This window comes from Triplophysa rosa, linkage group LG1 (assembly GCF_024868665.1).
Source record: "Triplophysa rosa linkage group LG1, Trosa_1v2, whole genome shotgun sequence".
Lineage (NCBI taxonomy): Eukaryota > Metazoa > Chordata > Actinopteri > Cypriniformes > Nemacheilidae > Triplophysa > Triplophysa rosa.
In genome coordinates, this window is record NC_079890.1 from 7,197,306 (window position 1) to 7,223,924 (window position 26,619).

Genomic DNA, 26,619 nt, shown 5'->3' on the forward strand with positions numbered 1-26,619 from the left:
CAGGAGTTAACCGCAAGGTGGGAGTCCACCTGGGGAGGTCATGGGTTGCCAAGGTGGGAACCATTCATGAGGATACATCAGACGGAACAGCCCACGGAGGGGGGGTTACCACGTCTGGAGCACTAGGTCCGGTTAGAGCTATGTGGGAGATAACTCAACTGTTCCCCGGCCTAAGGGGGCAGGGCTGCTCTGCCCAGCCTGTCCCCTGGAAGGGTGCTTAGTGATGGATGGAATGCCTGTTCTTTACCCAGTGGGGGAAAGAGGGGAGGCATAATAGCCGCTGATCCCCCTAAGGAAGGGGGAAGGGCTTTCGCAGGCGTACGCCATACAGGCTGCCGGTCCTACACCTTGCCAGGATGCGGGCTGACACCGGTTCCGTGTGTAGGTATTAGAACCTCACGGAGTTGTTGGGCATAGCCCAACCCGCAGCTCTGCAGATGTCTGCCAGAGAGGCGCCTTGAGTCAGTGCCCATGAGGGGTGTGCCTCACTCCCAACGGGCAGGGGCGAATAGGGATCGGTATGCCCTAACAAGGGCATCCACGATCCAGTGCGCCAGCCCCTGTTTGGAGACAGCCCTCCCTTCTGCTGACCTCTGAAACAGACAAAGAGCTGCTCAGAGCTTCTGGGCTCTGTGTGCAGTCCAAGTAGAGGCGCCGTGCGCGTACTGGACACAACACGGATAGGTTGGGTCTTCCTCCCCGGTGGGGAGCGCCTGCAGGTTCACCACCTGGTCTCTCGGGAGAGTGGTGGGAACTTTTGGCACGTAGCCGGGGCGGGGTCTCAAGATAATGTGAGAATCCCGGCCCCGAGTTCTAGGCAATCTGTGGACACGGAGGGTGCTTGCAGATCCCCTACCCTCTTGGAGGTGAGCGCCATGCGGAAAGCCGTCTTTATCAAGACTGAGAAAGAGCGGCAACCCCGAGAGGCTCGAAGGGGGCGGGGCCTCTTGAGGCCCGCCACCTATGTCGCAAGAGGGTACGGAGCGCGGATAAGGTGGTCACCCTCTCGCGCCCCTTAGGAACCTAATGACCAGGTCGTGCTGTCCCTGAGGCTACCCAGCAGTTGGGTCATGATGAGCGGCCGTAGCGGCTACATACATTCCCAGTGTGGAGGGGGAGAGGTAACTCCACAGTCGCTCTTGAGGACAGGACAGCTCGATCCTGACCGAGCAACTCCGCAGGTCTTCTCGCCGAGTTCGCCAGGGGGAGCGGCCAGGGGGGTGTTGTTGTCAGAGCCTTAGCTTGGATCCTGGTTAGGACAAAAGGGGCGTAACTAGTACCACTTGATGCTCCTCTTCCCTGGCCTTGCACAGGACCTGTGCACTGAGGCTCACTGGGGGGAAGCGTACTTCCGCTTGTCCCGCGGCCAGCTGTGCGCAAGGGCATCCATGCCAAGGGTTGCCTCAGACAGGGAGTACCAAAGCGGACAATGGGTGGAGTCCGGGGAGGCAACAGGACCACCTGTGCCTGGCCGAACCTCTCCCAAATGAGCCGGCTGCGCGGGGATGGAGTCGTCACTCTCCGCGAGGCGTCGACTGACGAGAGAGTGCATCGGCTGTCTGGTTCAGGACGCCTGGGATGTGTGTGGCTCGCAGGGAACTGATCACCTGCTGAATCCAGAGGAGGAGGTGCCGGGCGAGTCATGTTAGCTGCCGTAAGCGAATGATATATGCCACAGAAGCTGTGCTGTCCGACCGGACCAGCACGTGCTTGCCCTGCACGAGAGGTAGTAGCCTCCTCAATGCAAGTAGCACAACCAACAACTCTAGGCAGTTGAAATGCCAACGCAGGCGGGGGCCCATCCACTGCCCCGACACTCCTTGCCCGTTGCACACGGCACCCCAACCCTGCAGGGAGGCATCCCAAAGGGGACCCCTGTCCGCAAGAAGGTCATGGAGACCAGGGGGTTAGGGTGTGTCGGCAGAAAAGCGTGATGACCATACGCCTGCTGCCGGTGTGCCGCTTTCCAAGGAACTTGACTCTGTAGCCAGTGTTGGAGCGGTCATATGTGCATCGACTCGAGGGGGACCACCCCTGCCGAGGATGCCATGTATCCCAGGAGCCTCTGAAATTGTTTCAGGGGGACCGCTGACTGTCTGAGAGCTTCAGGCAGTTCAACACTGATCGGGCGCGCTCTGTAGTCAGTCGCACTGCCTCTGGGAGGCCGCGTGGGTGTGGGCTTCCTCGTCACAGGTCTCATGCCCCCCGCGGGGGGTGAGCGGGGCCACTCATGGGGACAGAGTCGAGTTCCATACCGAGAAAGAGGACGCTCTGCACCGGGGAGAGCTTGCTCTTCTCAGTTGACCTGTAGCCCCACCGATCTAGGTGCCGGAGCACCAGGTACCTGTGTGTACACAACAGATCTCGAGAGTGCGCCAAACTGAGCCAGTCGTCGAGATAGTTTAGTACCCGCACACCCCTTCCCCTTAGGGAAGGAGGGCGGCTTCCACGACCTTCGTAAAGACTCATGGAGACAGGGACAGACCGAAGGGGACGACCCTGTACTGATATGCCCGTCCCTCGAGCGCGAACCGTCGGAACGGCCGATGTCGAGGGAGGATCGAGACATGAAGTACGCGTCCTTCAGGTCGATTGCCATGAACCAGTCCTGACACCTGACGGACGTCAGGATGCGCATCTGCGTGACCAACCTGAAAGGCAGCTATTGTGTAGGTGCCTGTTCAGAACACACAGACCCAAGATAGGGCGCAACCCCCTGCCTTTCTTGGGGACAATGAAGTACAGGCTGTAAAACCCTTTGAACATCTCGGCTGGTGAGACGGGCTCGATCACTCTCTTCACCAGAAGGGTGGCGACCTCGGCTCGAAGTACGGGAACATCCTAGCCTCTGACTGAGGTATATCGGATGCCCTGAAACTTGGCGGGCATGAGGCGACTGGATCGCGTAGCCGAGACGGATCGTCTTCCCTAGCCAGCCTGACAACCTGGGAAGCCGGACAGGCTCCCAGAAATGAGACTGGGACTAAAGGTACGATCTTTTTCATCGTCCCCCCGGGGGGTGGTTCGATGGCTAGCAGTACGGATTCCTTGCCGGGTCCCCCGGGGAGGAGATCGGCTCTGCTATTTTTCCTGCCTGGCGACTGCGCAGCTCAACGCACTGTCTGACTGAGAGTGCTGAGGGCTGGTGTTTATACTCGACATTGCGCTTCGCCATGACGCAATGTCGAGTTTGCCGTTCACCGTCGTGCAGAGGGTGGGAGCAGCTGTGCTAACCCAGAGAGAGAGGAAACTCTCCTTTTTTGAGAGTAAGTGGGCGCCAGCCCCCCGGAGGGGGCCAGCAGATGGAGAGACGGGGCAGGATCCGTCCCTATCCGACTTCCCAGCGATGTGGCTGGGGTCGGGCCCAATGGTAGCCTCGATCCCCCTGAGGTCTTCCCATGAGGGCCGCTTCGCCGCGGCTGCTGATGGGGCGATGGTCTCCTCTTCACTGTCGACGTATCCTCCAGCTGTCTCAACCTCGAGGGAAGAAAGGGTGACGGAACTTTGTTTGACGTGAAACGTGCCGGAAAGAGGGCGTTCCAGGTCTTACTAAATTCCTCATGCACTTCCGGTAAACACGGCACTGGGGGCGGGCACGGCTTGGAGCCGCGCTCAAACCCGAGGTGCCATGTAGCCAGCCACGAGCGCTGGGAGAGGCAGTGCGGGCACTGCAACCCAACACTCATGGCGGCCCGGGAAAGCATGGCTGACATTTCGATGTCCGCTTCTTCCTGGGCTCGACCCCCGAGGGAGAGGGCCCGAGGAATCATCGGAGTCGGATGGCAGTACGTCACCCCCCAATGCTGCAAGAGACATCTCATCATCACGCATCGTGTCCGAATACGAATACGTGATTGAGGAATAAGACGGCGGACCGTCTCCTGGAGAATGGTCAGACGAGCGAGACGAGGTGTGAACGGTCCGTGAGCCAGTGGCTGGTGGATTATCGCTCACAGTAATCCTCATATCACCCTCGCTGCTTGCCGTAGCGGACGGCAGGGCCATAGTCCTGCAGCCACGGAACAAGGAGCAAACAAGGTGGTGGCTGTGTTCCCCCGTGACGCAACGTCTGAATCATCACCGCCCGCAGTGCGGGCAGGACGTATCCACAACGTCTGCCCCAGCGTACTGGAAGCAGGCATTGTGTCCGTCCCCCTCCTCGATGAGTGTGTTGCACCCATGAGAACAGCGGGACAAGCCACGCTGGAGAAATTTGCTCTTTTAGAAAAGGAAATTTGCTCGAACACTTCCGGAACTGCCGAGACGCCCAGGGGAGAGTCACTGCAGGAAGGGACCGTCCGCTGTCCACGTCGTAGATTCCAGCAGAAAGAATGATCACCAAGATCGTAGAGAAGCTCATCAGATGCGTAGGCTCTGAAGAACAAAAGGTGAATGAATGAGCACGCCGGCTTCCCTCTTATACCCGGACATCCGGGGAGGAGCCCGGCATGCAAATTTCATTCGCCAATTTTCATTGGCCTTTTCTAAATACTCAGAAGACGATAGGTTCTCAAGACAAACCCCATTCTGTCGGTTCGACACAACGTCGAGAGACCGACAGAAAGGGAACCCTGTTAGACTATGGCGGCCTGCCACGGTCTGATCTGTTCCACCAGTTTTAAAACAAACTGAAAATCTTTTTACACTTATCATAAAAAATAAAGATCTCCAGTGTTGTTTTGCAGCATTGTTTCTGAAACGGAATATAGCCCCGGTTTCACAGACAGGGCTTATCTTAAACCCGGACTAACCCTTAGTGAAATTAGGATATTTAAACTACTTTTATAAAAATGCCCAAGTAAAAAACATTACTGGTGTGCATCTTGAGACAAAACAATGGCGCTGACATACTTTAAGATGTTTTAAGGCGAGTTATTTTCAGTTAAGACTGCTCAAACATAAAGTCTGGGATTAACCTTAAGCCTTTGTCTTTGAAACCGGGCAATAAAGTGTTTATCATTCCCTTAATTTGAAAAATCAGGCAAAATAATTTCCTTATGAAAACCTTTATTGCGAGAACGCTTGACACAACAGCCCCGATAACTCAAACCAGCAAAATCCCCAGAAACCGCCAAATCAGAACATATATTCCTTAACTCAATGGTTCTCAACCAGGGGGGTACAAAGGTACTGCAGGTGGGGTGCGATGGTTCCCGAAACCCCAACCTTTGGAACTAGTTAGCGAATGCACGGAGGAACGCGATTGCAAATTGACTGAGGGCAAGGTTCCATCTGAAGCTGCGCACGTGAGCGGCCGCGCAGACTCATTGTAGGTCCTGCGCAGTGCAATTTTAGACTGCGCACAAAAGCTTAATATCTACAAAGTAGGCAAATGTCCAATCTGGAAGCAGCAGAAATTACCTCTACATCATCTTAAGAAAAAGGTAGATCATATAAGCATGTTTGTCTTTCACAATGTAATTTAAGAATAAGCGCAAGTCACTATTTTTCCCGATGAGTTTAGAGTGCGCGTGAAGGGAGTGGCGTGTAAATAAAGTGCATTTTCATATATTTCTGAACTGGATGGCTGTTTAAAGATGTGGGCAGTTATTAAAGACAAAGCGTTGTAAAGCATTCATTTCTGTGATGGTTTCTTTTGTTTTTATCAGCAGGATTGTTACATATACTGTATAATCTGATCTCTTGAGGTCAATCTGTCATATGCAGGTATTTTTGCTTGTATATATATATATATATATATATATATATATATATATACACAATGCCCTCGATTATTATTGGCACCCTTGGTAAATATGAGCAAAGAAGGTTGTAAAAATACATCTGCGTTGTTTCTCGTTTTGACCTTTAATTTAAAAAATCTACAAAATTCCAACATTTCGTTGAAGGAAAACAATTTGAAATAGGGGGAATATCATATTGTAAAAAAAAGATTTTCTTCTATACATGTTGGCCACAATTATTGGCACCCTTGTATTTAATACACGCCGCAACCTCAATTTATAAGAAAAACAGCTCTGAGTGTTTTCACTTTTGTCTGATGAGGTTTGAGAATACATTGAGAGTCATCAGAGTCCATTCCTCCATTAAGAATTTCTCCAGATTTCCTACAAATGTTGGTGCTCCCTCTTCTTCAGTATATCCCACTCATTTCCTATAGGGTTCAGGCCAGGGAACTGGGATGGCTATGGCGGGATCTAGATTTTGTGTTCGGTGACCCATTTTTTGTTGATTTGGATGTTTGTTTTGAACCAATGTGCTGATGGTAACCACGACCCATTATAATATTTCTATAGAAGCAAGTCAGGTTTTGATTTTTATATCTGTTGGTATAATACCTGATGCCATGTATCTGATCATGATGTCCAGAACCTCTGGTATAAAAGTAGGTTCACAACAATGAAGATCTGGTGGTATATTTAACTGTGGACATGGGGCACTTTTTTATCCATGTGTGCACCAACCTATCTTGTGTTAATGCTGCCATATGGCCATAGACTCCAGTCCTGTTTGAAGTTCCAGTATGGCAGATTAATATGGTGGAGTTTATGTATGCATGAGAGCAGAAGATTTGTTTCTTGAACAGTGTCCCAAACAACTTGTTAGTGATGAAGGCGCAGTTTTCCTTTTTTTTCTGAAAATAAAATTCAACATATTTCTGCAATTCTTCATCTGTGATCTTTGAAAAGTCTTTGGCCTCTCAAAATATTCTCTTTGCTGTGCATTAAGACAATATAGACACACATTCTCTTTCCGGTTAGATTTTCAGCATCTCCAGTCCATTAAAACTTCTTAATTATTCCCCTGATGTTGGAAATGGGAATTTTTATTCTTTCAACCATTTCCTTTTAAAATCCCCTTTCTATTTTGTGTAGCTCAACAATCTTTTGCTGCACATCAGAACTATATTCTTTGGTTTTACCCATTGTGATGAATGATTAAGGGTGTTCGGGCTTTGTGTTACTTAATACTATTCTCCTGTGAAACAATGTTTCTAGTCATGTCACCTTGGTGTGCTCAGGAAATGTAAATATTAATGGGAATGTACTTGGGAGATATTTTACTCATAAGAATTTCTAAAGGTGCCAATAATTGTGACCAAGGGTGTATTAGAGAAAAACTTTTTTTTCATAATGTGATATCCCCCCACTAGGGATGTAACGATTCACTCAGCTCACGATGCGATACGAGTCACGATTCTGATCTCACGATGCGATTTATTCACAATATACTCACGATTTATTTTTACAAAATGAGTTGAAACAAATTAGAAATGAACAACTTCCCTTGCATTATTTCTTAAATGCTTCACGTTTCTTTGTATAATAAAATAATGTTTTATTTCAAATAACAAAACTAAACTGCAATTTTATAACAAATTAATAATAGAAAAAGTCTCTTTAATATAAACAAACTAATACTGTCTGAGCTTTTCTTGGATTTTTTTGCATTTAAGAAATATCAGCATGTCCACGTTTAGATTTGCAGTGAAAATAGCGGCCCCTGCTGTTTAAAAAATGTATTGCGATTCAGTTCACACCTCAACCGATTTGAATCGTCACTCATTATAACCAATTTTCAACCGGCTCACGGTGAATCGTTACATCCCTACCCCCCACTTCAAATTTTTGGAATTTTGTAGATTTTTAAAATAAAATATCAAAATAAGAAACAATGCAGATTCATTTTTACAGCCTTCTTTGCTTATATTTACCAAGGGTGCCAATAATATATATATATATATATATACTTATATATATATATATATATATATATGCTGTATGTCATGGTTTATGGATCCGTGTGTTCATTCCTGCTTGTCTGTCTCATGTCTGTTGCTGGTTAGCGTTGCCTCAGCAACCAGGGCGCTGATTAGCAATCAACTTGGCGGCACCTGTTGTGCATTGCCGGCTGCCTATATCTATATCTGCCCTGCTATTCCACATGCTCATTGTCGGATCGTTGTTCACTGTTCACTCATGCTTATCGTCACTCTAGTCTCTGTTCAAATCTGTCCAGGAGTAGCGGGGATTATTACCGTGTGGAAGACTACCGAGTTTCCGTTTGGATCTTCTGTTGATGGTTGGACTGATTCAGTTATCTATTGGATCTCGACATCTAGACTCACTTTGTCTACGTCTATTTGTTGTCCTGCCTTCGCTCACTTTAATATATTAAACTTTGTTACACTTGCTATTGGATTTTGTGTTCTCTCTGCCGTGACGGAACGATCTGACCAGCATGGATCCAGCAAGTGTTGCAGAGATCAGAGACATTTTTACCAGCAGCAACGCTCGCATGGGACAACAGGATGAACAGATCTTGGCCACGGGACATGCCATGGGTTCTTCTATTTTCACAAAGTTGGACCTTCGCAATGCTTATCATTTGGTCCGCATGAGGGAGGGGGATGAATGGAAAACCGCATTTAATACCCCCAGGGGGCATTTTGAGTATTTGGTCATGCCGTTTGGGCTGTCCAATGCCCCCGCGAGTTTCCAGGCTATGGTTAATGACATGCTGAGGGACATGGTGGATCGTTTCATTTATGTCTACCTGGACGACATTTAGATTTTTTTCTCAGTCTTTCCAGGAACACGTTCAGCACGTCAGACTAGTGCTTCAGAACTATTATAATTAAACTATTGCTATAAGTCAATATCATTCATCCAAATGCGTCATTGATGCGCTGTTATTACTTGATTGCCAAATGGGAACAACTCGTGCGGTGGTTTTAAACCCTCACGCGCATAACAATTCCTGCGAGAAAAACCCCGAGCCGTGCGCATCACAAGCTCTCTCGTGCACTGAAAACTCAAAGCCTGCACATTATAAACTCTCTCTGGCGCGAGGAAAAGCCCGAGCCGCGCGCATCACAAGCTCTCTCGTGCACTGAAAACTCAAAGCCCGCACATTATAAACTCTCTCTGGTGCGAGGAAATCCTAAGCCGCGTGCATTGCAAGCTCTCTTGCAAGAAGAAATGCGCAATGCGCGTTTGTAATATTGATTTGCAACATATATTGGCAAACAGCCAACTATCGTCTAGGGAATCAGCTATTGCCGATAGGTCTGAGGATCGTCGATACACGATAGTATCATCTATCGGAACAACCCTAATACAGTATCTCACAGAAGTGAGGACACCCCTCACATTTTTGTAAATATTTTATTATATCATTCATGTGACAACACTGAAGAAAGGAAACTTTGCTACAATGTAAAGTAGTGAGTGTACAGCTTGTATAACAGTGTAAATTTGCTTTCCCCTCAAAATAACTCAACACACAGCCATTAATGTCTAAACCGCTGGCAACAAAAGTGAGTACAACACCCCTAACTGAAAATGTCCAAATTGGGCCCATTTAGCCATTTTCCCTCCCCAGTGTTATGTGATTCTTTAGTGTTACAAGGACTCAGGTTTGAATGGGGAGCAGGTGTGTTAAATTTGGTGTTATTGCTCTCACTCTCTCATACTGGTCACTGGAAGTTCAACATGGCACCTCATGGCAAAGAACTCTGAGGATCTGAAAACAGATGTTTCATTATTTGTTTATTATAATATTGCTTTTTTAACTATGTCGCAATGTAAGTAGCCTACAAGTTATAATTAGGGTAGGCCTATAGCCTATCAACAAACACTATAGCCTACATTGTATCATGTTTTTATTATTTATAAATCAAAGCAATGTGTGTAAACAAAAAAGCAAATAGAAAGCAATGGACAAAAAGGACAGAGCAAGCTACAGAACACATTTGATCTCGCGCAGAGCGAATGAAAAAGCCGCTCATAAAGCATACTGCCCTTATAGAACATATATAGGCTAAACACTCGAGTCCGCATGTGATTATGATGTTAATATTATTTTACATGTTCTTGTTGAGGAAATGCAAGCATTATGCTCGAATGAAAGTCGGCTCAAGTTTGTGAACAATAACTCCGTCTGAGGAATCTGCGCAAACTCTGCAAGGGCACACAGATAACAGTGCAAAGCGATCATGTTTATTCAAGCGCTTTTTTGTGATAAACATTATAATAAAAGAAATTTCAAAGTTCTGTGAATCTACAAGCTGAGACATTCTCATCTCAGTTTTATTGTGTGTGCTCAAGATGCATTCACCGCATTTACAGCTCATTCTGCCATCAAATAACATCAATCCGTCTTCCATGCATTTTACAGTGAATATTAAAATATTTATATTTATTATTAAGTAATTGTTAACATAACTGTATGTAGCTTTAGATCATTATCTACTTTTTCATTTTATGCCTGCATTTTGCGCTTCCGTCTGCATTTTTCACATCGTGGCAATAAGAACCCAATGCAGTATGGCTGCAGTGAAATTAATATTAGGCCAAACCTGCCCGTTTTTCCTTCAAAACACCCCCACAACTCGTCTTTCAAGTGGTCATTTCTGAGCATGCTGCAATTGGCACAAAGGAAACCCATGCTAGTTCTGACCTAAAAGTAAAACATTTACTTCCTGATACACTTTTAAAGACTATTAATAATTCTTTTTTTCAAACATATTGTTTTAGTATGTAATTTAAACGTTTTTTAAACAAAACATTAAAATTAAAGTCATTTAAATTGTAACATTTTGTGTAATTTTTTCGTGTAATCGACTGTTATTTTCAAGGTCGACTAGAAGGAGCTTACCGTTTAAACAATTAAACGGTATTAGTCTCACACATCCCTACATCAAATGTGTACTTGCAATTACAACATTTACTGTAGTAGATGCGCTAAATGGCAGTCGCACTACCGAAGCGCCACCTAGTGGCTGCTACCAAAAAAGCATCAGATAGCCTCTTGGGTTCTATTCTCTTTGTCGACGGTCGATTGATCTTCCTTGCATTCCTGGATGTTACACTTGGTTATAGCCAAACGAAATTCTCAAGTCGAATTTGAGTTCCTGAATATTGAGACCTGAATTTTACGACCTGAAAGCGTGAACTTGAATAATGAAAACCTGAATTTCAAAACTCAAATTTTTAGGATGGTGAATTCATACAAAAATATTTTCAAATAATTAAAATTAAGGACAATAAAATTTGAGGTAATAACCCTTTTCAAATTCATGTCCTGGTGATATAAATCTGACGCAATAGGTGACCGTGTTAACTGGTGACCAAGTTCCGGTTTCAGGCCATGCATGAACGACAGCAGCAGATTTGTCGATTCTGAAAGCACAAGCCGACGGAATATTAAGATGTCTAATAAACACAGACTTTCTTGTTACATGATTTTGACATTCTTGTTAAGATTGCAAATTATTGGTATGATCGGTGTAACACCTATTTCGTCAGATGTAAAACCGCTTTATTTATTTTTTGACCTTGCTTTAACCATATCGCAGTGGATTGGAACCCGTGCAAAAAAAAAGTGTTACTGCCAGTTACCACAGGTGACAATCACACTGAGCCATCCCACTGCAATAGTTGCTGCCGATCTTTGCATTAAAATCTGGATTTTATACTTAGTTTGACACACATATGCAGCTGGACGAAGCAAGGGCTGCACCCATGTTAACTTGTGACTTCTGTTAATCAGCTGTTACACCAAAATATAAACCATTCCACTACATATTTGAACTAAATCCACTACACCGCAAAAAAAAAATGCACAAATTAGAAAACAATACCAACATACAAGAACCAAAAATCACATTGTTTTTAAGATTTAAGAGCAGCATTTTGATCATGTTGAGATTTCATATAATATCATAAACAAATCCGATTTTTGAGATATTAAAGGGGTCTTATGGCGGAAATACGTTATAAGTTGCCCATGCATGTATTAGACACGTAAAATTGCTAAAATTAAAGTGTCGGAACAAAATATGCATTCTATCTAAAAGCGAATGCGAACCCAGACCTGCCTGAAATGCTTCGTGTAACCACACCCCGACGAATGTACGTCACTTCGTAACATGATTTGACTTAAGACCACCCAAATCTAAACGCAAGTGAGGTGGGCGTACTTGTAAATCTCATTGTATCGTCACCGCCGCAGCCATGTCGCGGAGACGCTGTGTGTTTCGTTGCGAAAAGAAAGACTCTTTGTTTGCCATGCCAAAAGATGAGACAACTAAAAACGAATAGTTACATTTTATTTACAACACTGTTCCAGAAAAGTACAATCCGAATGTTCAAGTTTGTGCAGCGCATTTCACCGAAGATTGCTATACGAACCTGGGAGAGAGATTAAGACCGGCTGTGCATGAAAGCTTTGGTTAAAAAGTGGGGCCATTCCAACCATTAAAACTTTGCTGGCGCTTCAGATTCGCAACCTGTAAGTATATTTTTATTGTAAAAGATTTTGTTACGGACTAACGCGAGTTGAGTTTGTCGTGTGTTTGTGATCTGCAAATGCAGACACGCGTGCAACGTGAAAGACAACATAAGTCCTAATAATCAGTAATTATGTTCCCACTAGAGGCAACAAATGTCGTGTTTATATTGTCTTTTTATATTTAGTATTTATGTTGGGTTTATTGTCTTTGTTGAGTCGCGACGATACGTGGCGTAACACTGGTTGATCAAGAAGGGCCAAAGCGCTCGCGTTATTTATACCATTACCTGCTGTAATGCGAGCTTGTTTCTATCTCAAACAAACTTTGTATGATGTATATGGTTGTTTGTTTATAGTCTTTATAATGTCGTATATAAAAGGTAAAACAGTTAGCTATAGTTTTTAACTATTTAACATCATATTTTTTTAATAAAACCTTACCAATCCTTTACATCCTGCTCAAGTTGCGCTGGCAAAGTTGATGTATCGGCTTGATCATCTTCATTTTCCATATCAGATTCGGGCTCGAACTGATATAAGGAAGTACCGATGACATTTTATCACCTGTCAGTACAATTGCGTGGGAACAGATGTTCCGAATATGGTAAGAGGCGTTACATTTCTGTGAAACGCTTGCAGTATTCGACCAATCACTACGCACTGGTTAACTCAACTCAACTCAACTCAACTTTATTTATAAAGCGCTTTTACAATTTTCATTGTTACAAAGCAGCTGTACATGAGACATATTGACTATAAGCAAAATAATTAAAGTTGTACCTGCAAAAACAAGAAAAGGTTGAAAACACAGAAGACAGACATACCCACATACAAAACACTCCACACACACAATATGCACACGTACTAACACACATAGACATAGAGACACACACACACACACGGATGCGCACGCACACACACACACCACACACACACACACACACGTACACGTACGTACACAGACAAGTACGCACACACACACACGCTCAGTGAGAGCACACATTTAGGATAAAGGAGAGAGAAGCACAGGTCAAATATAACAGATAATAAATTCCTATATGCAATATTAATTAAGTAAAACTTTAAGATTCTAAAGCAGCCCCCCCGGTCAGGCAGATAGTGCAAAAACAGTATGCAAACGGTGGCGAGGAACCCAAAACTCTAATCGAGAAAAAAAACCTCAGGAGAACCCAGGCCCAACCAGGGGATTCCAGTTCCCCTCTGGCAAAAGCTGCTGCCTCTGCACAAGCTCCAGAGAACTTGCACAACAAGGCTAAATAAAATAAATAAACTTAATAATAAAATAAATTATAGTTTAAGATTATCATTAATAATCTAATAGCATTTGAAGTTTTGTGGTGAAGACATGTCAAGAGACCGCGTCCTTCTTTATCCAGCTCTATCATCTCAGCTCTTGTCAGGTCCCCACTTCCCATTCTCCGCTCTACCATCAGGTCAGGCCATGAACTGCATCCTGCTCGCTGTGGTAACCTTGGAACAATGAGACAAGACTGGCTGAGAGTAGAGTACTGTTCTGTACTCTTTGATGCAACAAGTACATCAGTTGTGTTTTTGGTTCCGGTTGATCTAACTAATGCAGCCTAAACCCTCTGAAGATTTATATTATGGAAGAGTAGTGTATGCAAGATTAAAAAGATGCGTCTTTAGTCTAGATTTAAACTGACAGAGTGTGTCTGCCTCCCGGACAGTGCAGGGAAGACTATTCCAAAGTTTAGGCGCTAGATAGGAAAAGGATCTACCACCTGCACTTGATTTTGAAATTCTAGGTATTACCAACTGACAGGACGCCTGAGAGCGTAATGCACGTGAAGGACTGTAATACAAAAGGAGTTCATTCAAGTACTGAGGAGCTAAACCATGTAAGGCTTTATAGGTAATAAGCAAGATTTTAAAGTTAACGCGATGCTTTATAGGTAACCAGTGCAAGGTTGACAGAACCGGGCTAATATGTTCATACTTTTTTGTACGTGTAAGAACTCGAGCTGCCGCGTTTTGGACCAATTGGAGTTTTTGTAATAAGCCTGCAGGGCAACCACCTAACAGTGCATTACAGTAATCTAGTCTTGATGTCATGAATGCATGAATTAACTTCTCTGCATCTGAGATTGACAGCATATGACGTAGTTTAGATATATTCTTAAGATGGAAAAACGCAATTTTACAGGTGTTGGCGACGTGGCTCTCAAATGACAGATTACTATCGAATAGAACGCCAAGATTCTTTGCTGACGACGAGGGTTTTATGGAACATCCGTCAATAGTTAAACAGTATTCTTGGTTGTTACTTATAGCAGTTTTCGGTCCAATAAGTAACACTTCCGTTTTGTCCGAGTTCAGTAATAAAAAGTTGTTACTCATCCAGTTTTTTATATCGACTATGCATTCCATTATTCGATGGAACTGCTGTGTTTCATGAGGCTTCGAGGAAATATAAAGTTGAGTATCATCAGCATAACAGTGAAAGCTAACTCCGTGTCGCTTTATTATATCTCCTAGAGGTAGCATGTATAATGCGAAGAGCAGAGGCCCTAAGACTGAGCCCTGTGGTACACCGTACTGGACTTGCGATTTGCGTGACACCTCATTGTTTATTGCTACAAATTGAAAACGGTCGGATAAATAAGATTTAAACCATTTCAAAGCTATTCCCTTAATGCCGACATAATTTTCGAGTCTATGTAGGAGTGTGCTGTGGTCAATGGTATCGAATGCAGCACTAAGGTCTAGCAGCACCAATAACGAGATACAACCTCGGTCAGACGCCAATAGCAGATCATTTGTAACTCTGATCAAAGCAGTCTCTGTACTGTGACATGCTCTAATTCCAGACTGGAATTCTTCATTGATGTCATTCCTTTGGAGGAAGGAGCATAATTGAGTTGAAACTACTTTTTCCAGAACTGGCCAATCATAGCACACCTCGCTTTTCAGAGCGATGAGCTTTGTAAAAAATCAGCGCGTTTCAGAGAGGCGGGGCAAAGAGGAGATACAAACATGCACGATATGTGGAAAATACAGCGTTTTTGAACCTTAAATCGTGTATACACATTGCATTCCATCTAAAACAAACGATAATATTAGTTTTTGCCCTGTCATATGACCCCTTTAAACAAGATTTCACAACTTGGGTATAATGTTATTCATGCAGCATCTGTGTAGAAAATGACATTCACATTCCAACTGTCATATCGGCTAAAAAGCAGAGGTCACAAGTTAACATGGGGAATTCATTTGATGGAAAACTAGTCCCCACGTAAAAAAATAGAGATTTGATTACAGCCAACTTGCAAATTGACATAGAGATTGCTCAGTCAGTTAATTCACGAGTTCGCCTCGCATATAGTTGGGTGGTGTCTGTTGTGGCAGAGCATGTGATGGAGCATGGGCCCCTGCAGGGGCGGTTGCTGCGGCGATACTGACTTCTGGAGTAAGGGATCTGCTGCGGTGGGGAGACGAAGGGGGTAGCATTTCTGTGGGGCAATTGTGTAATATGGGTGCGGGCCGACGCTAGATGATTCGGGCGATGAGGATCCGATGGGCTTCTTTGATGAGGGAGCGATCTGACCATATTTAGCTTTTGAAAGCCTCTGACGACCAGCGACCCAGAGTTTGGTTCTGGGTTCGAAGAAAAATTATGCTATATAATATAGTTAAACTTACATGTCATGTACTGACCTATGTAAAAAATACTATAATAATATAATTAAATGTCTCTTGTAGTCATTAAATTTGAGTTATCTAATAAAATTGGTAATGCTTACTGGCGTAACCCGTTTTAATATCAAACAAATAAAGCAAAACAAATAAATTATTTAAATTAAATTTTAGAGAGTACATCATATTGTAATTTATATTAACTCGTTCTTTGAGTTATACTGTTGTAGCCATTTATTAATTCTCATTTTATAACAATTTCATAAAAATGATTAACAATACAAAAGCAATTATGAATACACATACCAAACTTTTTATTTTTAACGTCCTGTCAAGATGCCAAATATGTAGATCCAAAGCCAAGGGTATACATAACACTGTAACCCAAGTTTCAAAACGGAAAAAAAGTATTGTGTTATGCCAAATGATGACGTCTGTACAACGGGTAAGATACAGGTCGGAGACTGTAGGTGAGTGCATGTTAAAAGTGACCAATCAAAGGATCGGAGAAGTCTGCCATTGTCCTGCCTCCAAAGTCTCAGAAGTCAACTCGACGAGCGAGCAAGTGTCGAGCAGTTGCGAGAGCATCGAGAGAATTGCGCGTGCGCTCGTCAAAGCCTCTGCTGCGCTTTTGCACGCGGAGCAGAAATGCGCTCTCGCAAGGGTTCTTTTCCGTGCGCAGATACTGTTCTGCGCGCTCGCGGAGCATAAATGCGCTCTCGCGAGGGTGTTTACGCTCGTGGAACTGTTCTGCACGCTAAAATCACGCACGCGCGTGTGGTTTTCTTAGTTTTGGGTCTGAATAAAGTTTTGGGTCTGAATAAACTCCATATAATAGGCTCCGCCAATTTCAAACTTTTGGCACCCAACTATGCTAATACAACAGGTAAATATATATAGCATTTTATACAGTGAAAGTGTAATAACCATTTCATTTTTGGCAGATTGATTACCACTTGCGTTGTCTGTTGGCCTGTAGCAGCCATTCATACTGCTTAAAAAACCACCGCATTTATTGATCTCGAAGTTCTTTAACTTGAGCAAACGTGTTAATATACATTTTAGTTACCAAACAGAAACAAAACACAGGTTTAATTGTAAAAACAATCACCTAGACATACTTGAGATCTGCCTCCTCTGCTCTGCCATGACGATCGATCCGTTGCACTGTTGTCTACTGTGACTCACACTGATGACGTAACGAGGAAGGCATGCCCAGACCCATTATACACGCCCCAATCTGTTGACTCCTCCCCCACGTCAAACCAGGGCCACAAAGCCAAACGCAAAGTAAAGTGAAGCGCAAAGGAAAAACCGAGTAGCAAAAGCACTGGTGGTTGAAACGCAGAATTAAAGGGGCGGTGCAAATGAATTAGTAGGTACTGCAAAGGAAAAGATGTGATGCAAAAACATTGCTGCTAAAGGTTTTCTTTGGGAAAAAAATATTTTATCTCTCAGTACTTACATTTTTTTTGCAAAACTTTCTTTTTGTTTGCAAAACGTTTTTTTTTTTCTCTCAATACCTAAGTTTTATTTCGCAATTCATTATTTTGGTTTGCAGTTGTATTTTTTGTTGCTCCATTTTTATTTTTATTTTGCAAAACTTATTTTTTGCTTGCAAATCTTTTTTTTGTTGTTGCAAATATATGTGACCCTACTTTGACTCCATACGTGTAAAATAAAATATGCTCCATGCATATCTGTGAATGAACATTAATGTGCTTAGATTTAATGCAAGTTGCTGCACTGAAATGTTTTTTTTAGGTTTATTTTATTTAAGCTGGTTAATTACTAAGATGTTCCCAGGTTAAAATATGTGGCTGTTAAATTTAGAAATGTGCCAGTATTCAAAATGTTAAATGTTTTAAATGTGTCCGTTTACAAAGATAAGCTATTAATTTAAGCATAACATGTTTAATTTACTTGAAATGTTACTCATGTTGGTAATATGTTATTAATTTACCTACTGGAAAAAGTTTTGTGTACTTGAATAAAGAGACAAATGTTGCACTTAACCTTTTCATGGGCATTTTGTTTTCATAGTTAGGCAGATATCGTGATGTATCGTTATAGAATTGCCAAACAATATATTGATTATCGTAGCATCGCTGCAGCATGATATTATCGGTATCTTGAGCAATGTATCACAAATCATATCGTACCATGAGGTGCACTGTGATTCCCACCCCTGAGTTTAAACAGTCTTTAAAAACCGTTACGGAGGACGATAATATCAGTCATGGACACTTCATTCTTCCACTATTTCTTCATTTTTATTATACATGAATATTCTGTCAATCATTTTGTTTGTCATTTTTTGTAATTTGAGAACATCTAGTAGAACATCCAATTGTTTTTTCACAATATTTAAATGTTACTTTGTTTAAATTACAACATATAATGCACTCAGACAAATCGGGACGTATTACGGTTATGAGAATTTCAGCAAAAAAAAAAACAATAAAATAACGTCTTGGTTACGGATGTAACCTCAGTTCCCTGATGGAGGGAACGAGACATTGTGTCGAGCAGACAGATGTGGTTCGTCCTTGAGAACCAATCGCTTCCGACTACTTAGAAAAGGCCAATGAATTGGCGAATGAAATTTGCATGCCGGACTCCACCCCCGGATATCCGGGTATAAAAGGGAGACAGCGTGCCTCATTCATTCACCTTTGTTCTGAGGAGCCTGAGACCTCTCACGACTGCTGCAGTGGGCAGCACGTGTTGTGGCAAGAAGGACACAACGTCTCGTTGCCTCCATCAGGGAACTGAGGTTACATCCGTAACCAAGACGTTCCCTTTCTGTCGGTCACTCGACGTTGTGTCGAGTGGAGGTCCACCTAGGGAAGGTCATGGGTTACCAAGGTGGGAACCAATCATGAGGATACATCAGACGGAACCGCCCTGCTGGGGGGTTACAAAGTCCGGTAGCACTAGGTCCGGTTAGAGCTATGTTGTGGATAACTCAGTTGTACCCGGCCTATGGGGCAGGGCTACTCTGCCCAGCCCGCCCGCAGGAGGTGCTTGCTTAGTGATGGATGGAGTGCCTGTTCTTCACCCTGTGGGGAAGAAGGGAGGCTAGTTTAGTACGCCGAACCCCCTGGAAGAAAGGGGGTGAAGGTACTGTCATAGGCGTACACTCTACTGGCCGCTGGTCTTGCCTGATGCCTGCAAGACTCGAGCTGATACCGGTTTTACGCGGAGGCTGTAGGACCTAGTGATGGGTGTAGCCCAACCCGCAGCTCTGCAGATGTCTGCCAGAGAGGCGCCTCGAGCCATGTGGAGAGAGCTCTCACCCAGTGGGCGCGGGCGAACTTAGGACAGGTACTCCGTAGTGATGGCATCCATATGATTCAGTGCGCCAATCTCTGTTTGAAACAGCCCTCCCCTTCTGCTGATCTCCAAAACAGACAAAGAGCTGCTCAGAGCTCCTGTGGCTCTGCGTGCGGTCCAAGCAGAGGCGTACTGGACACAACATTGATGGGGTTGGGTCTTCCTCCCCGGTGGGGAGCACCTGTAAGTTCACCACCTGGTGTCTGGGGGGAGTGGTGGGAACTTTGGGCATGTAGCCGGGTCGGGGTCTCAGGATAGCGTGAGAATCACCGGGCCCGAGTTCTAGGCAATCTGTGGACACTGAGAATGCATGTAGGTCCGCTACCCTCTGGAGTGCCATCCGGAGAGCCGTCTTCATCGTGAGGAGAGAAAGAGCGGCATCTCCGAGGGGCTCCAGGACCGCATCAAGGTCGCAAGAGGGTATGGAGCGATGCTCTTTCTCATTCTGGTGCTCTTCTCGAAGAGAAGACCCGCGGAGTTGCTCGATCGGGAACGTACTGTCCTTCCAGAGACTGGAGAGTGATCTCTCCCCTTCCACACTGAACGTGTATGTAGCCGTCGCTATTGCCGCTCATCACGACTCAGTTGCTGGTTAAGTCTCTAGGACAGTACAACCTGATCATTTGGTTCCTAGCCTGAGTGTTGGTCTTAACCGCCGCAGGGGGTAGGCCACTCAGGATCTCCTCGTCCCGTCCAGGGGCCAGACATGGAGGTTCCAGAGGTCTGGCCTGGGATGCCATAACGTGCCCTTCCCCTGGGAAAGCAGGTCCTTCTTCAGGGGAATCGGCCAGGGGGAGCTGTCGGCAAGAGCATTAGCTCCGAGAACCAAGTCCGGTTGGGCCAGTATGGCGCAACTAGTACACTTAATTCTCCTCTTCCCTGACCTTGCACAGGGTCTGTGCAATGAGGCTCACTGGGGGGAAGGCGTACTTCCTCTTGTCCCACGGCCAGCTGTGCGCTAGAGCATCCGTGCTGAGGGGGGCCTTGGACAGGAGTACCCTAGCGGGCAATGGGTGGTGTCCAGGGAGGCGAACAGGTCTACCTGAGCCAGCCCGAACTGTACCCAATGAGCTGGACTGCGCGGGGGTGGAGTCGCCACTCTCCGCGAGGCGTTAACTGACGAGAGAGCGCATCGGCTGTCTGGTTCAGGTCGCCTGGGATATGTGTGGCTCGCAGGGATCTGCTCACCTGCGGACTCCACAGGAGGAGGCGTCGGGCGAGTCGTGTTAGCTGCCGTGAGCGAACGCCACCCTGTGGTTGATATGGCAGTTGTGCTGTCCGACCGGACCAGCACGTGCTTGTCCTGCACGAGAGGTTGTAGCCGCTTCAGTGCAAGTAGCACATCCAACAACTCTAGGCAGTTGATATGCCTGTGCATGCGGGGGCCCGTCCATCGCCCCGACACTGCGTGCCCGTTGCACACGGCACCCCAACCCTGCAGGGAGGCGTCTGTCGTCACCACGACATGCCTCGTGACCTGCCCGAGAGGGACTCCCGTCTGTAGAAAGGTCATTGAAGACCAAGGGGTTAGGGTGCGTCGGCAGAGAGGCGTAATCACCATCCATCTGCTGCCGGTGTGCCACAGTCTCCAGGGAACTCAACTCTGTAGCCAGTGTTGGAGCGGTCTCATGTGCATCAACCTGAGGGGTATCACCACCGCCGAGGATGCCATGTGCCCAGGAGCCTCTGAATTTGTTTCAGGGGGACCGCTGACTGCTTGAAATATTCCAGGCAGTTCAACACTGACTGAGCGCGTTCTGTAGTCAGTCGCGCTGTAATGGAGACAGAGTTCAGTTCCATACCAAGAAAGAGGATGCTCTGCACAGGGGAGAGCTTGCTCTTTTCCCAGGTTGACCAGTGGTCCCAATCGATCTAGGTGCCGAAGCACTAGGTCCCTGTGTGTATATAACAGATCTCACGAGTGTGTCAAATGAGCCAGTCGTCGAGATAGTTTAGTACCCGCACACCTCTCTCGCTGAGGGGAGTGAGGGCGGCTTCCACGATCTTCGTGAAGACTCATGGGGACAGGGACAGAGCGAAAGGGAGGACTCTGTACTAATATATCCGACCCTCGAAAGCGAACCGTAGGAATGGGCGATGACGAGGGAGAATTGAGACATGAAAGTAAGCGTCCTTCAGGTCGATTGCCATTAACCAATCTTGACATCTGATAGATGCCAGGATGCGCTTCTGCGTGAACATCCTGAACGGCAGCTTGAGTAGTTGCCTGTTCAGGGTACGCAGATCTAGCAACCCCCTTTTTGGGGACGATGAAGTACGGGCTGTAAAACTCTTCTGTCACGGAACGGGAAGCAGACGAGGTGGTGGCTGAGTCCCGTGGGAACACAGCCACCCGTGACGCAACGTCTGAATCGTCAACCACCCGCAGTGCAGGCAGGACGTTTCCACAAGGGCTGCCCCAACGTACTGGAAGCAGACCTCGTGTCCGTCCCCCTCCTCGATGAGTGTGTTGCACCCACGAGAACAGCGGGACATGCCACGCTGGATAAATTTGCTCTTTTAGAGAAAAAACTCGAACACTTCTGGAACCGCCAAGACGCCCAGGGGAAGTCGCCACAGGAAGGGACAGTCCGCTGCACCACGTCGTAGAACCGGCAGTCTGTGTTGCTAAGTAGTAGCGAAGGTCTGCAATTCATGAGCGAAGGTAGTCTGTGTTGCTAAGTAGTAGCGAAGGTCTGCAATTCATGAGCGAAGGTGAATGAATGAGGCACGCCGTCTCCCTTTTATACCCGGATATCCGGGGGCGGAGTCCGGCATGCAAATTTCATTCACCAATTTCATTGGCCTTTTCTAAGTAGTCGGAAGCGATTGGTTCTCAAGAACGAACCCCGTCTGTCGGCTTGACACAACGTCGAGACCAACAGAAAGGGAAATTTATTTTTGTCCAATGTAGAGAACACGGTTATCTTTATTATGATCATTTTTTGTGTTACCTAATTGTATGTTATGTATGAAAATTATTTTCACAGGAAAAAATAAAAATTTAAATACACTGAACAAAATTAGAAACGCAACACTTTTGTTTTCGCCCCATTTTTCATGAGCTGAACTCAAAGACTTTTTCTATTTACACAAAAGGCCTATTTCTCTCAAATATTGTTCACAAATCTGTCTAAATCTGTGTTAGTGAGCACTTCTCCTTTGCCAAGATAATCCATCCACCTCACAGGTGTTAGACAGCATGATTATTGCACAGGTGTGCCTTAGGCTGGCCACAATAAAAGGCCACTCTAAAATGTGCAGTTTTACTGTATTGGGGGGTCCGAAAACCAGTCAGTATCTGGTGTGACCACCATTTGCCTCACACAGTGCAACACATCTCCTTAGCATACAGTTGATCAGGTTGTTGATTGTGGCCTGTGGAATGTTGGTCCACTCCTCTTCAATGGCTATGTTAGGGTTACGGCTCAACCAAATGACGCCATCTGCCCTGTACAGTGAAAACTGGGATTCACCCGTGAAGAGAACACCTCTCCAAAGTGCCAGACATCATCGAATATTAGCATTTGCCCACTCAAGTCGGTTACGACGACGAACTGCAGTCAGGTGGAGACCCCGATGAGGACGACGAGCATGCAGATGAGCTTCCCTGAGACGGTTTCTGACAGTTTGTGCAGAAATTATTTGGTTATGCAAACCGAGTGTTGCAGCAGCTGTCCGGGTGGCTGGTCTCAGATGATCTTGGAGGTGAAGATGCTGGATGTGGAGGTCCTGGGCTGGTGTGGTTACACGTGGTCTGCAGTTGTGAGGCCGGTTGGATGTACTGCCAAATTCTCTGAAACGCCTTTGGAGGCGGTTTATGGTAGAGAAATGAACATTCAATTAACAGGCAACAGCTCTGGTGGACAATCCTGCAGTTAGCATGCCAATTGCACTCTCCCTAAAAACTTGCGACATCTGTGGCATTGTGCTGTGTGATAAAACTGCACATTTTAGCGTGGCCTTTTATTGTGGCCAGCCTAAGGCACACCTGTGCAATAATCGTGCTGTCTAATCAGCATCTTGATATGCCACACCTGTGAGGTGGATGGATTATCTCGGCAAAGGAGAAGTGCTCAATAACACAGATTTAGACAGATTTGTGAACATTATTTGAGAGAAATAGGCCTTTTGTGTACATAGAAAAAGTCTTAGAACTTTGAGTTCAGCTAATGAAAAATGGGGGCAAAAACGTGTTGCGTTTATAATTTTGTTCAGTGTATGTAATTAGCTTTGAGGGGTAAAATTATTGTTCACAGGGGGACATTAAAAATAAATAACAGTTTTAAGTAGGGCTGTCAACGTTAACGCGTTAACGCATGCGATTAATTTTTTCAAATTAACGCGTGAAAAATATTTAAAGCAATTAACGCAGCATCCGTTTGTTTTGACATTCTTTGTCTAACGTTACATTATGTAATCACGCTCTTATTCGTGTACAGCAGGGCTAGTCAACTGGCGGCCCGTCAATCATCTTTACCTGGCACGCCTTAACATTTCAAATAAGTGGAGAGACTTTAAGAACGGTGTGCTTTAAATGCACGTCCTCCTGAGACGCCACATCTTTAAAAGTCCAAAACGCTGCTACATAATTCCCGTGGCTCATAATGATTTACGTCTTATAAAGCGATTTGATCGGTCAGTCCAAGAAACTTAATGTTATTTACAACGTTATAATCAGCAATGCATTGCACAGCCACAGGCAATCAGTTTGCGCACGCAATAGGTCGTGTTCTAAAACGCGTTTTCTGCCCTTAAAAGTAGGCTAACTGTAGGAAGGGTACTCCACGTGAACGGTTGTCTCAGATAAGGGGAAAACGGTGTTGTTTTTATTACTGCATTCATTATGAATAATGGCTATATTTATGAAAAACAGCTGTTCATCTCCCCCCAGAACTCTCACTATACAAAGGCTCTGCCCTATAAGTGCGTGGGGCACATGAATGTGATTGGAATTCATCCGAAGATGTGATAATAGCGTTCAGTTTCTTGCACAAATCAATTGACTGATTTATAAGACGCTTATTTAACGTCACAAGGGGCAGGGATTACTTTTGTGTTGAATGTATTTGCGTTTTTTACTTTTATTGATTTAACTTTAATTAATTCAACCAAATATCTTCTTGAAAAAACAATGCCACCCACATCTTAGATGTACTGGAGAACTTCGGGTGAGTAAATTAGTAGCAATTTTTGGGTAAAGTAATGCATTAAGGAATATAAAATACAGTTAAAAAGACAATTTCCTTTTTAATTTAATATCATGAAAAGGCACAAATACTGGATTCAATATTTGTGTGCATGTTTTAATATATGGCCTATAAGTAACAGCAACAAAAACAGTATAAAAGGAACAAAACAAAATAAATAACAGAAATACAAAATAACAGAAAAAATGAGGATATGGTAAAAAAAACTGGCCCGCATCCTATTTATACTTTTGGAGTCTGGCCCTCAAAGAAAAGTAGTTGAAGACCTCTGGTGTAGAGGCTTTTAAACCACGTAAGCGCGATTTTAAACAGTTGCTTTGACACGTTCAATGAAGATAGACAGCTTCTAAACTGTGGGACGCGGCAAAACGCAACGCGAGGTCCAGTCTGGTGTAAACAGTCAAACAGTCATGGGCTGAAGGCTGCGTCGGTGAATCTCTGTCAGACAGCGCATCCGTGTTAAGTTCTCTTTCATGCTTGAATGGATAAAACCATACAAGATTATGTCATAAAGACCGTTTGTCTAGCATTTTCTTAAGCAAGACTAGCAAGTGTAAAATAAAACCTTAAATGAATGCAAAGAGTTGTGAAAATGGGAGTGCGGTGACGGTCAGATCTGCGTACTGAGACAGCTCTTAAAGGGGCCACGTTCTTAAACGTGCTGCTGTGACTCCTGTCACTAATGTTAATCAAAGAACAAAATAAAAGAAGAAATCAATGTGATTTTGTAGCTTTAATGAGAATTCTTCTGCATTTAATTTATAATTTAGCATTAAAGACTGTAAAGAGTTTGAGAACTTCCTTCAATTTCTGTATATTTCATGATAGCTCTCAATTATATTGTTGAATGGGTATAATTAATGTTAAAATAATCCATTTAATAGAGACATCAGTTACAGTACTAATATCAAAATATTTTCTTTCATTCGTAAAATGACGCTGTTAAAGAAATATGTTCTTTCTACATCAATTTGAAGATTAAATGTGAAATTATTAAAATGTAAAAGTATATTTTAAAATATTATTATTATGTGTGATTAATCACAGAAAATGTGTGATTAATCTGATCAATTTTTTTAATCGATTGACAGCATTAGTTTTAAGTTCTTTGTGTTTCATCAATTATTTAATTACTTCCTTTTGTTTTTGCATGGTATCGACTCAGTGTTGGCATCGAGATACCCAAAATATCTTAATTTGTGTTCCAAAGACAACGCTTGTGAAACGACATGAGAGTGAGTAATTAATGACAGCATTTCATTATTCAGAAAAAAAAGAATGAATGAATGAATTAACTGCATTAACAAAAACTGCATGCTTAAAGGGCTTTTAAGACAAAATTTGGGGAAACTATTTTCCAATGATGTCTGACCTGGTCTGTGACATCATAAACCACAATTATGCCATGGGCTCCTCTGTAGTAACTGGATGTGATGGTACGAAACCGTTCCTGCCCCGCAGTATCCCACTGGAAAAAAAACGTGTTACAATTATTGATAACAAAGATTTCCATCAATGTAACAAGAATAATAATATGAAAGCATGTAAAATGCTATTAATGTTTTCAAATTAATGAGCAAACGTGAGACCACTTTTTATATACAAATGCAGGATGTTATCTGTCTCCATTACTAATAACTGCAAACTTAGGATGGCAGAAAAATTCTCATGAGATTTACAATAGGTGCACATGCAGACACATTTCCTTTTACGCTTGTTCCAAATGTCAACGAATCCTGATTATTCCAAACAAGGGTAAACATGCATGTTGTTAATAACTAGCAGAATATGGCCAAACCAAGTCTATATACACTACAGGTCAAAAGTGTGTCGACACTTATTCACATGCTCATATTATAACCTGCATAAGGTTACTTGGTTGTATTGTATTTTTCTAAGTGGTTTACTAGGGTGTCATTTCTGGGTCATACCGCCAGGGACCTAGACTACCATAGAGCAAGAAACAGTTCGTTTGGTAGAGGGAAACTATGGTTGACCTCATGCTACCATTGAATGTACTTGAAAACCTTTCTTTGAGAACTCTCGGAGTTGTAGCTCAATTGTGAGTATGGTTTGCTGTATTTATTCAGTTGATTTGTATGAAGTGAAGTGAAGATTATAATATTGGTTATTCTGTTTCTTT

The 26,619-nt window shown here is 44.2% G+C and overlaps 1 protein-coding gene across 2 annotated transcripts in view; it reads right to left on the reverse strand.

The window, feature by feature from the left end:
- The window catches only part of rab1ba (zRAB1B, member RAS oncogene family a), a 114,224-nt gene that overhangs the window by 20,489 nt on the left and 67,116 nt on the right, over positions 1 to 26,619 (reverse strand). For both annotated transcript variants that reach the window (XM_057348399.1, XM_057348318.1), the window contains exon 4: positions 25,849 to 25,944. In XM_057348399.1, the coding sequence (XP_057204382.1) occupies positions 25,849 to 25,944 (96 nt within the window). The remainder of the gene's footprint in view (positions 1 to 25,848; positions 25,945 to 26,619) is intronic.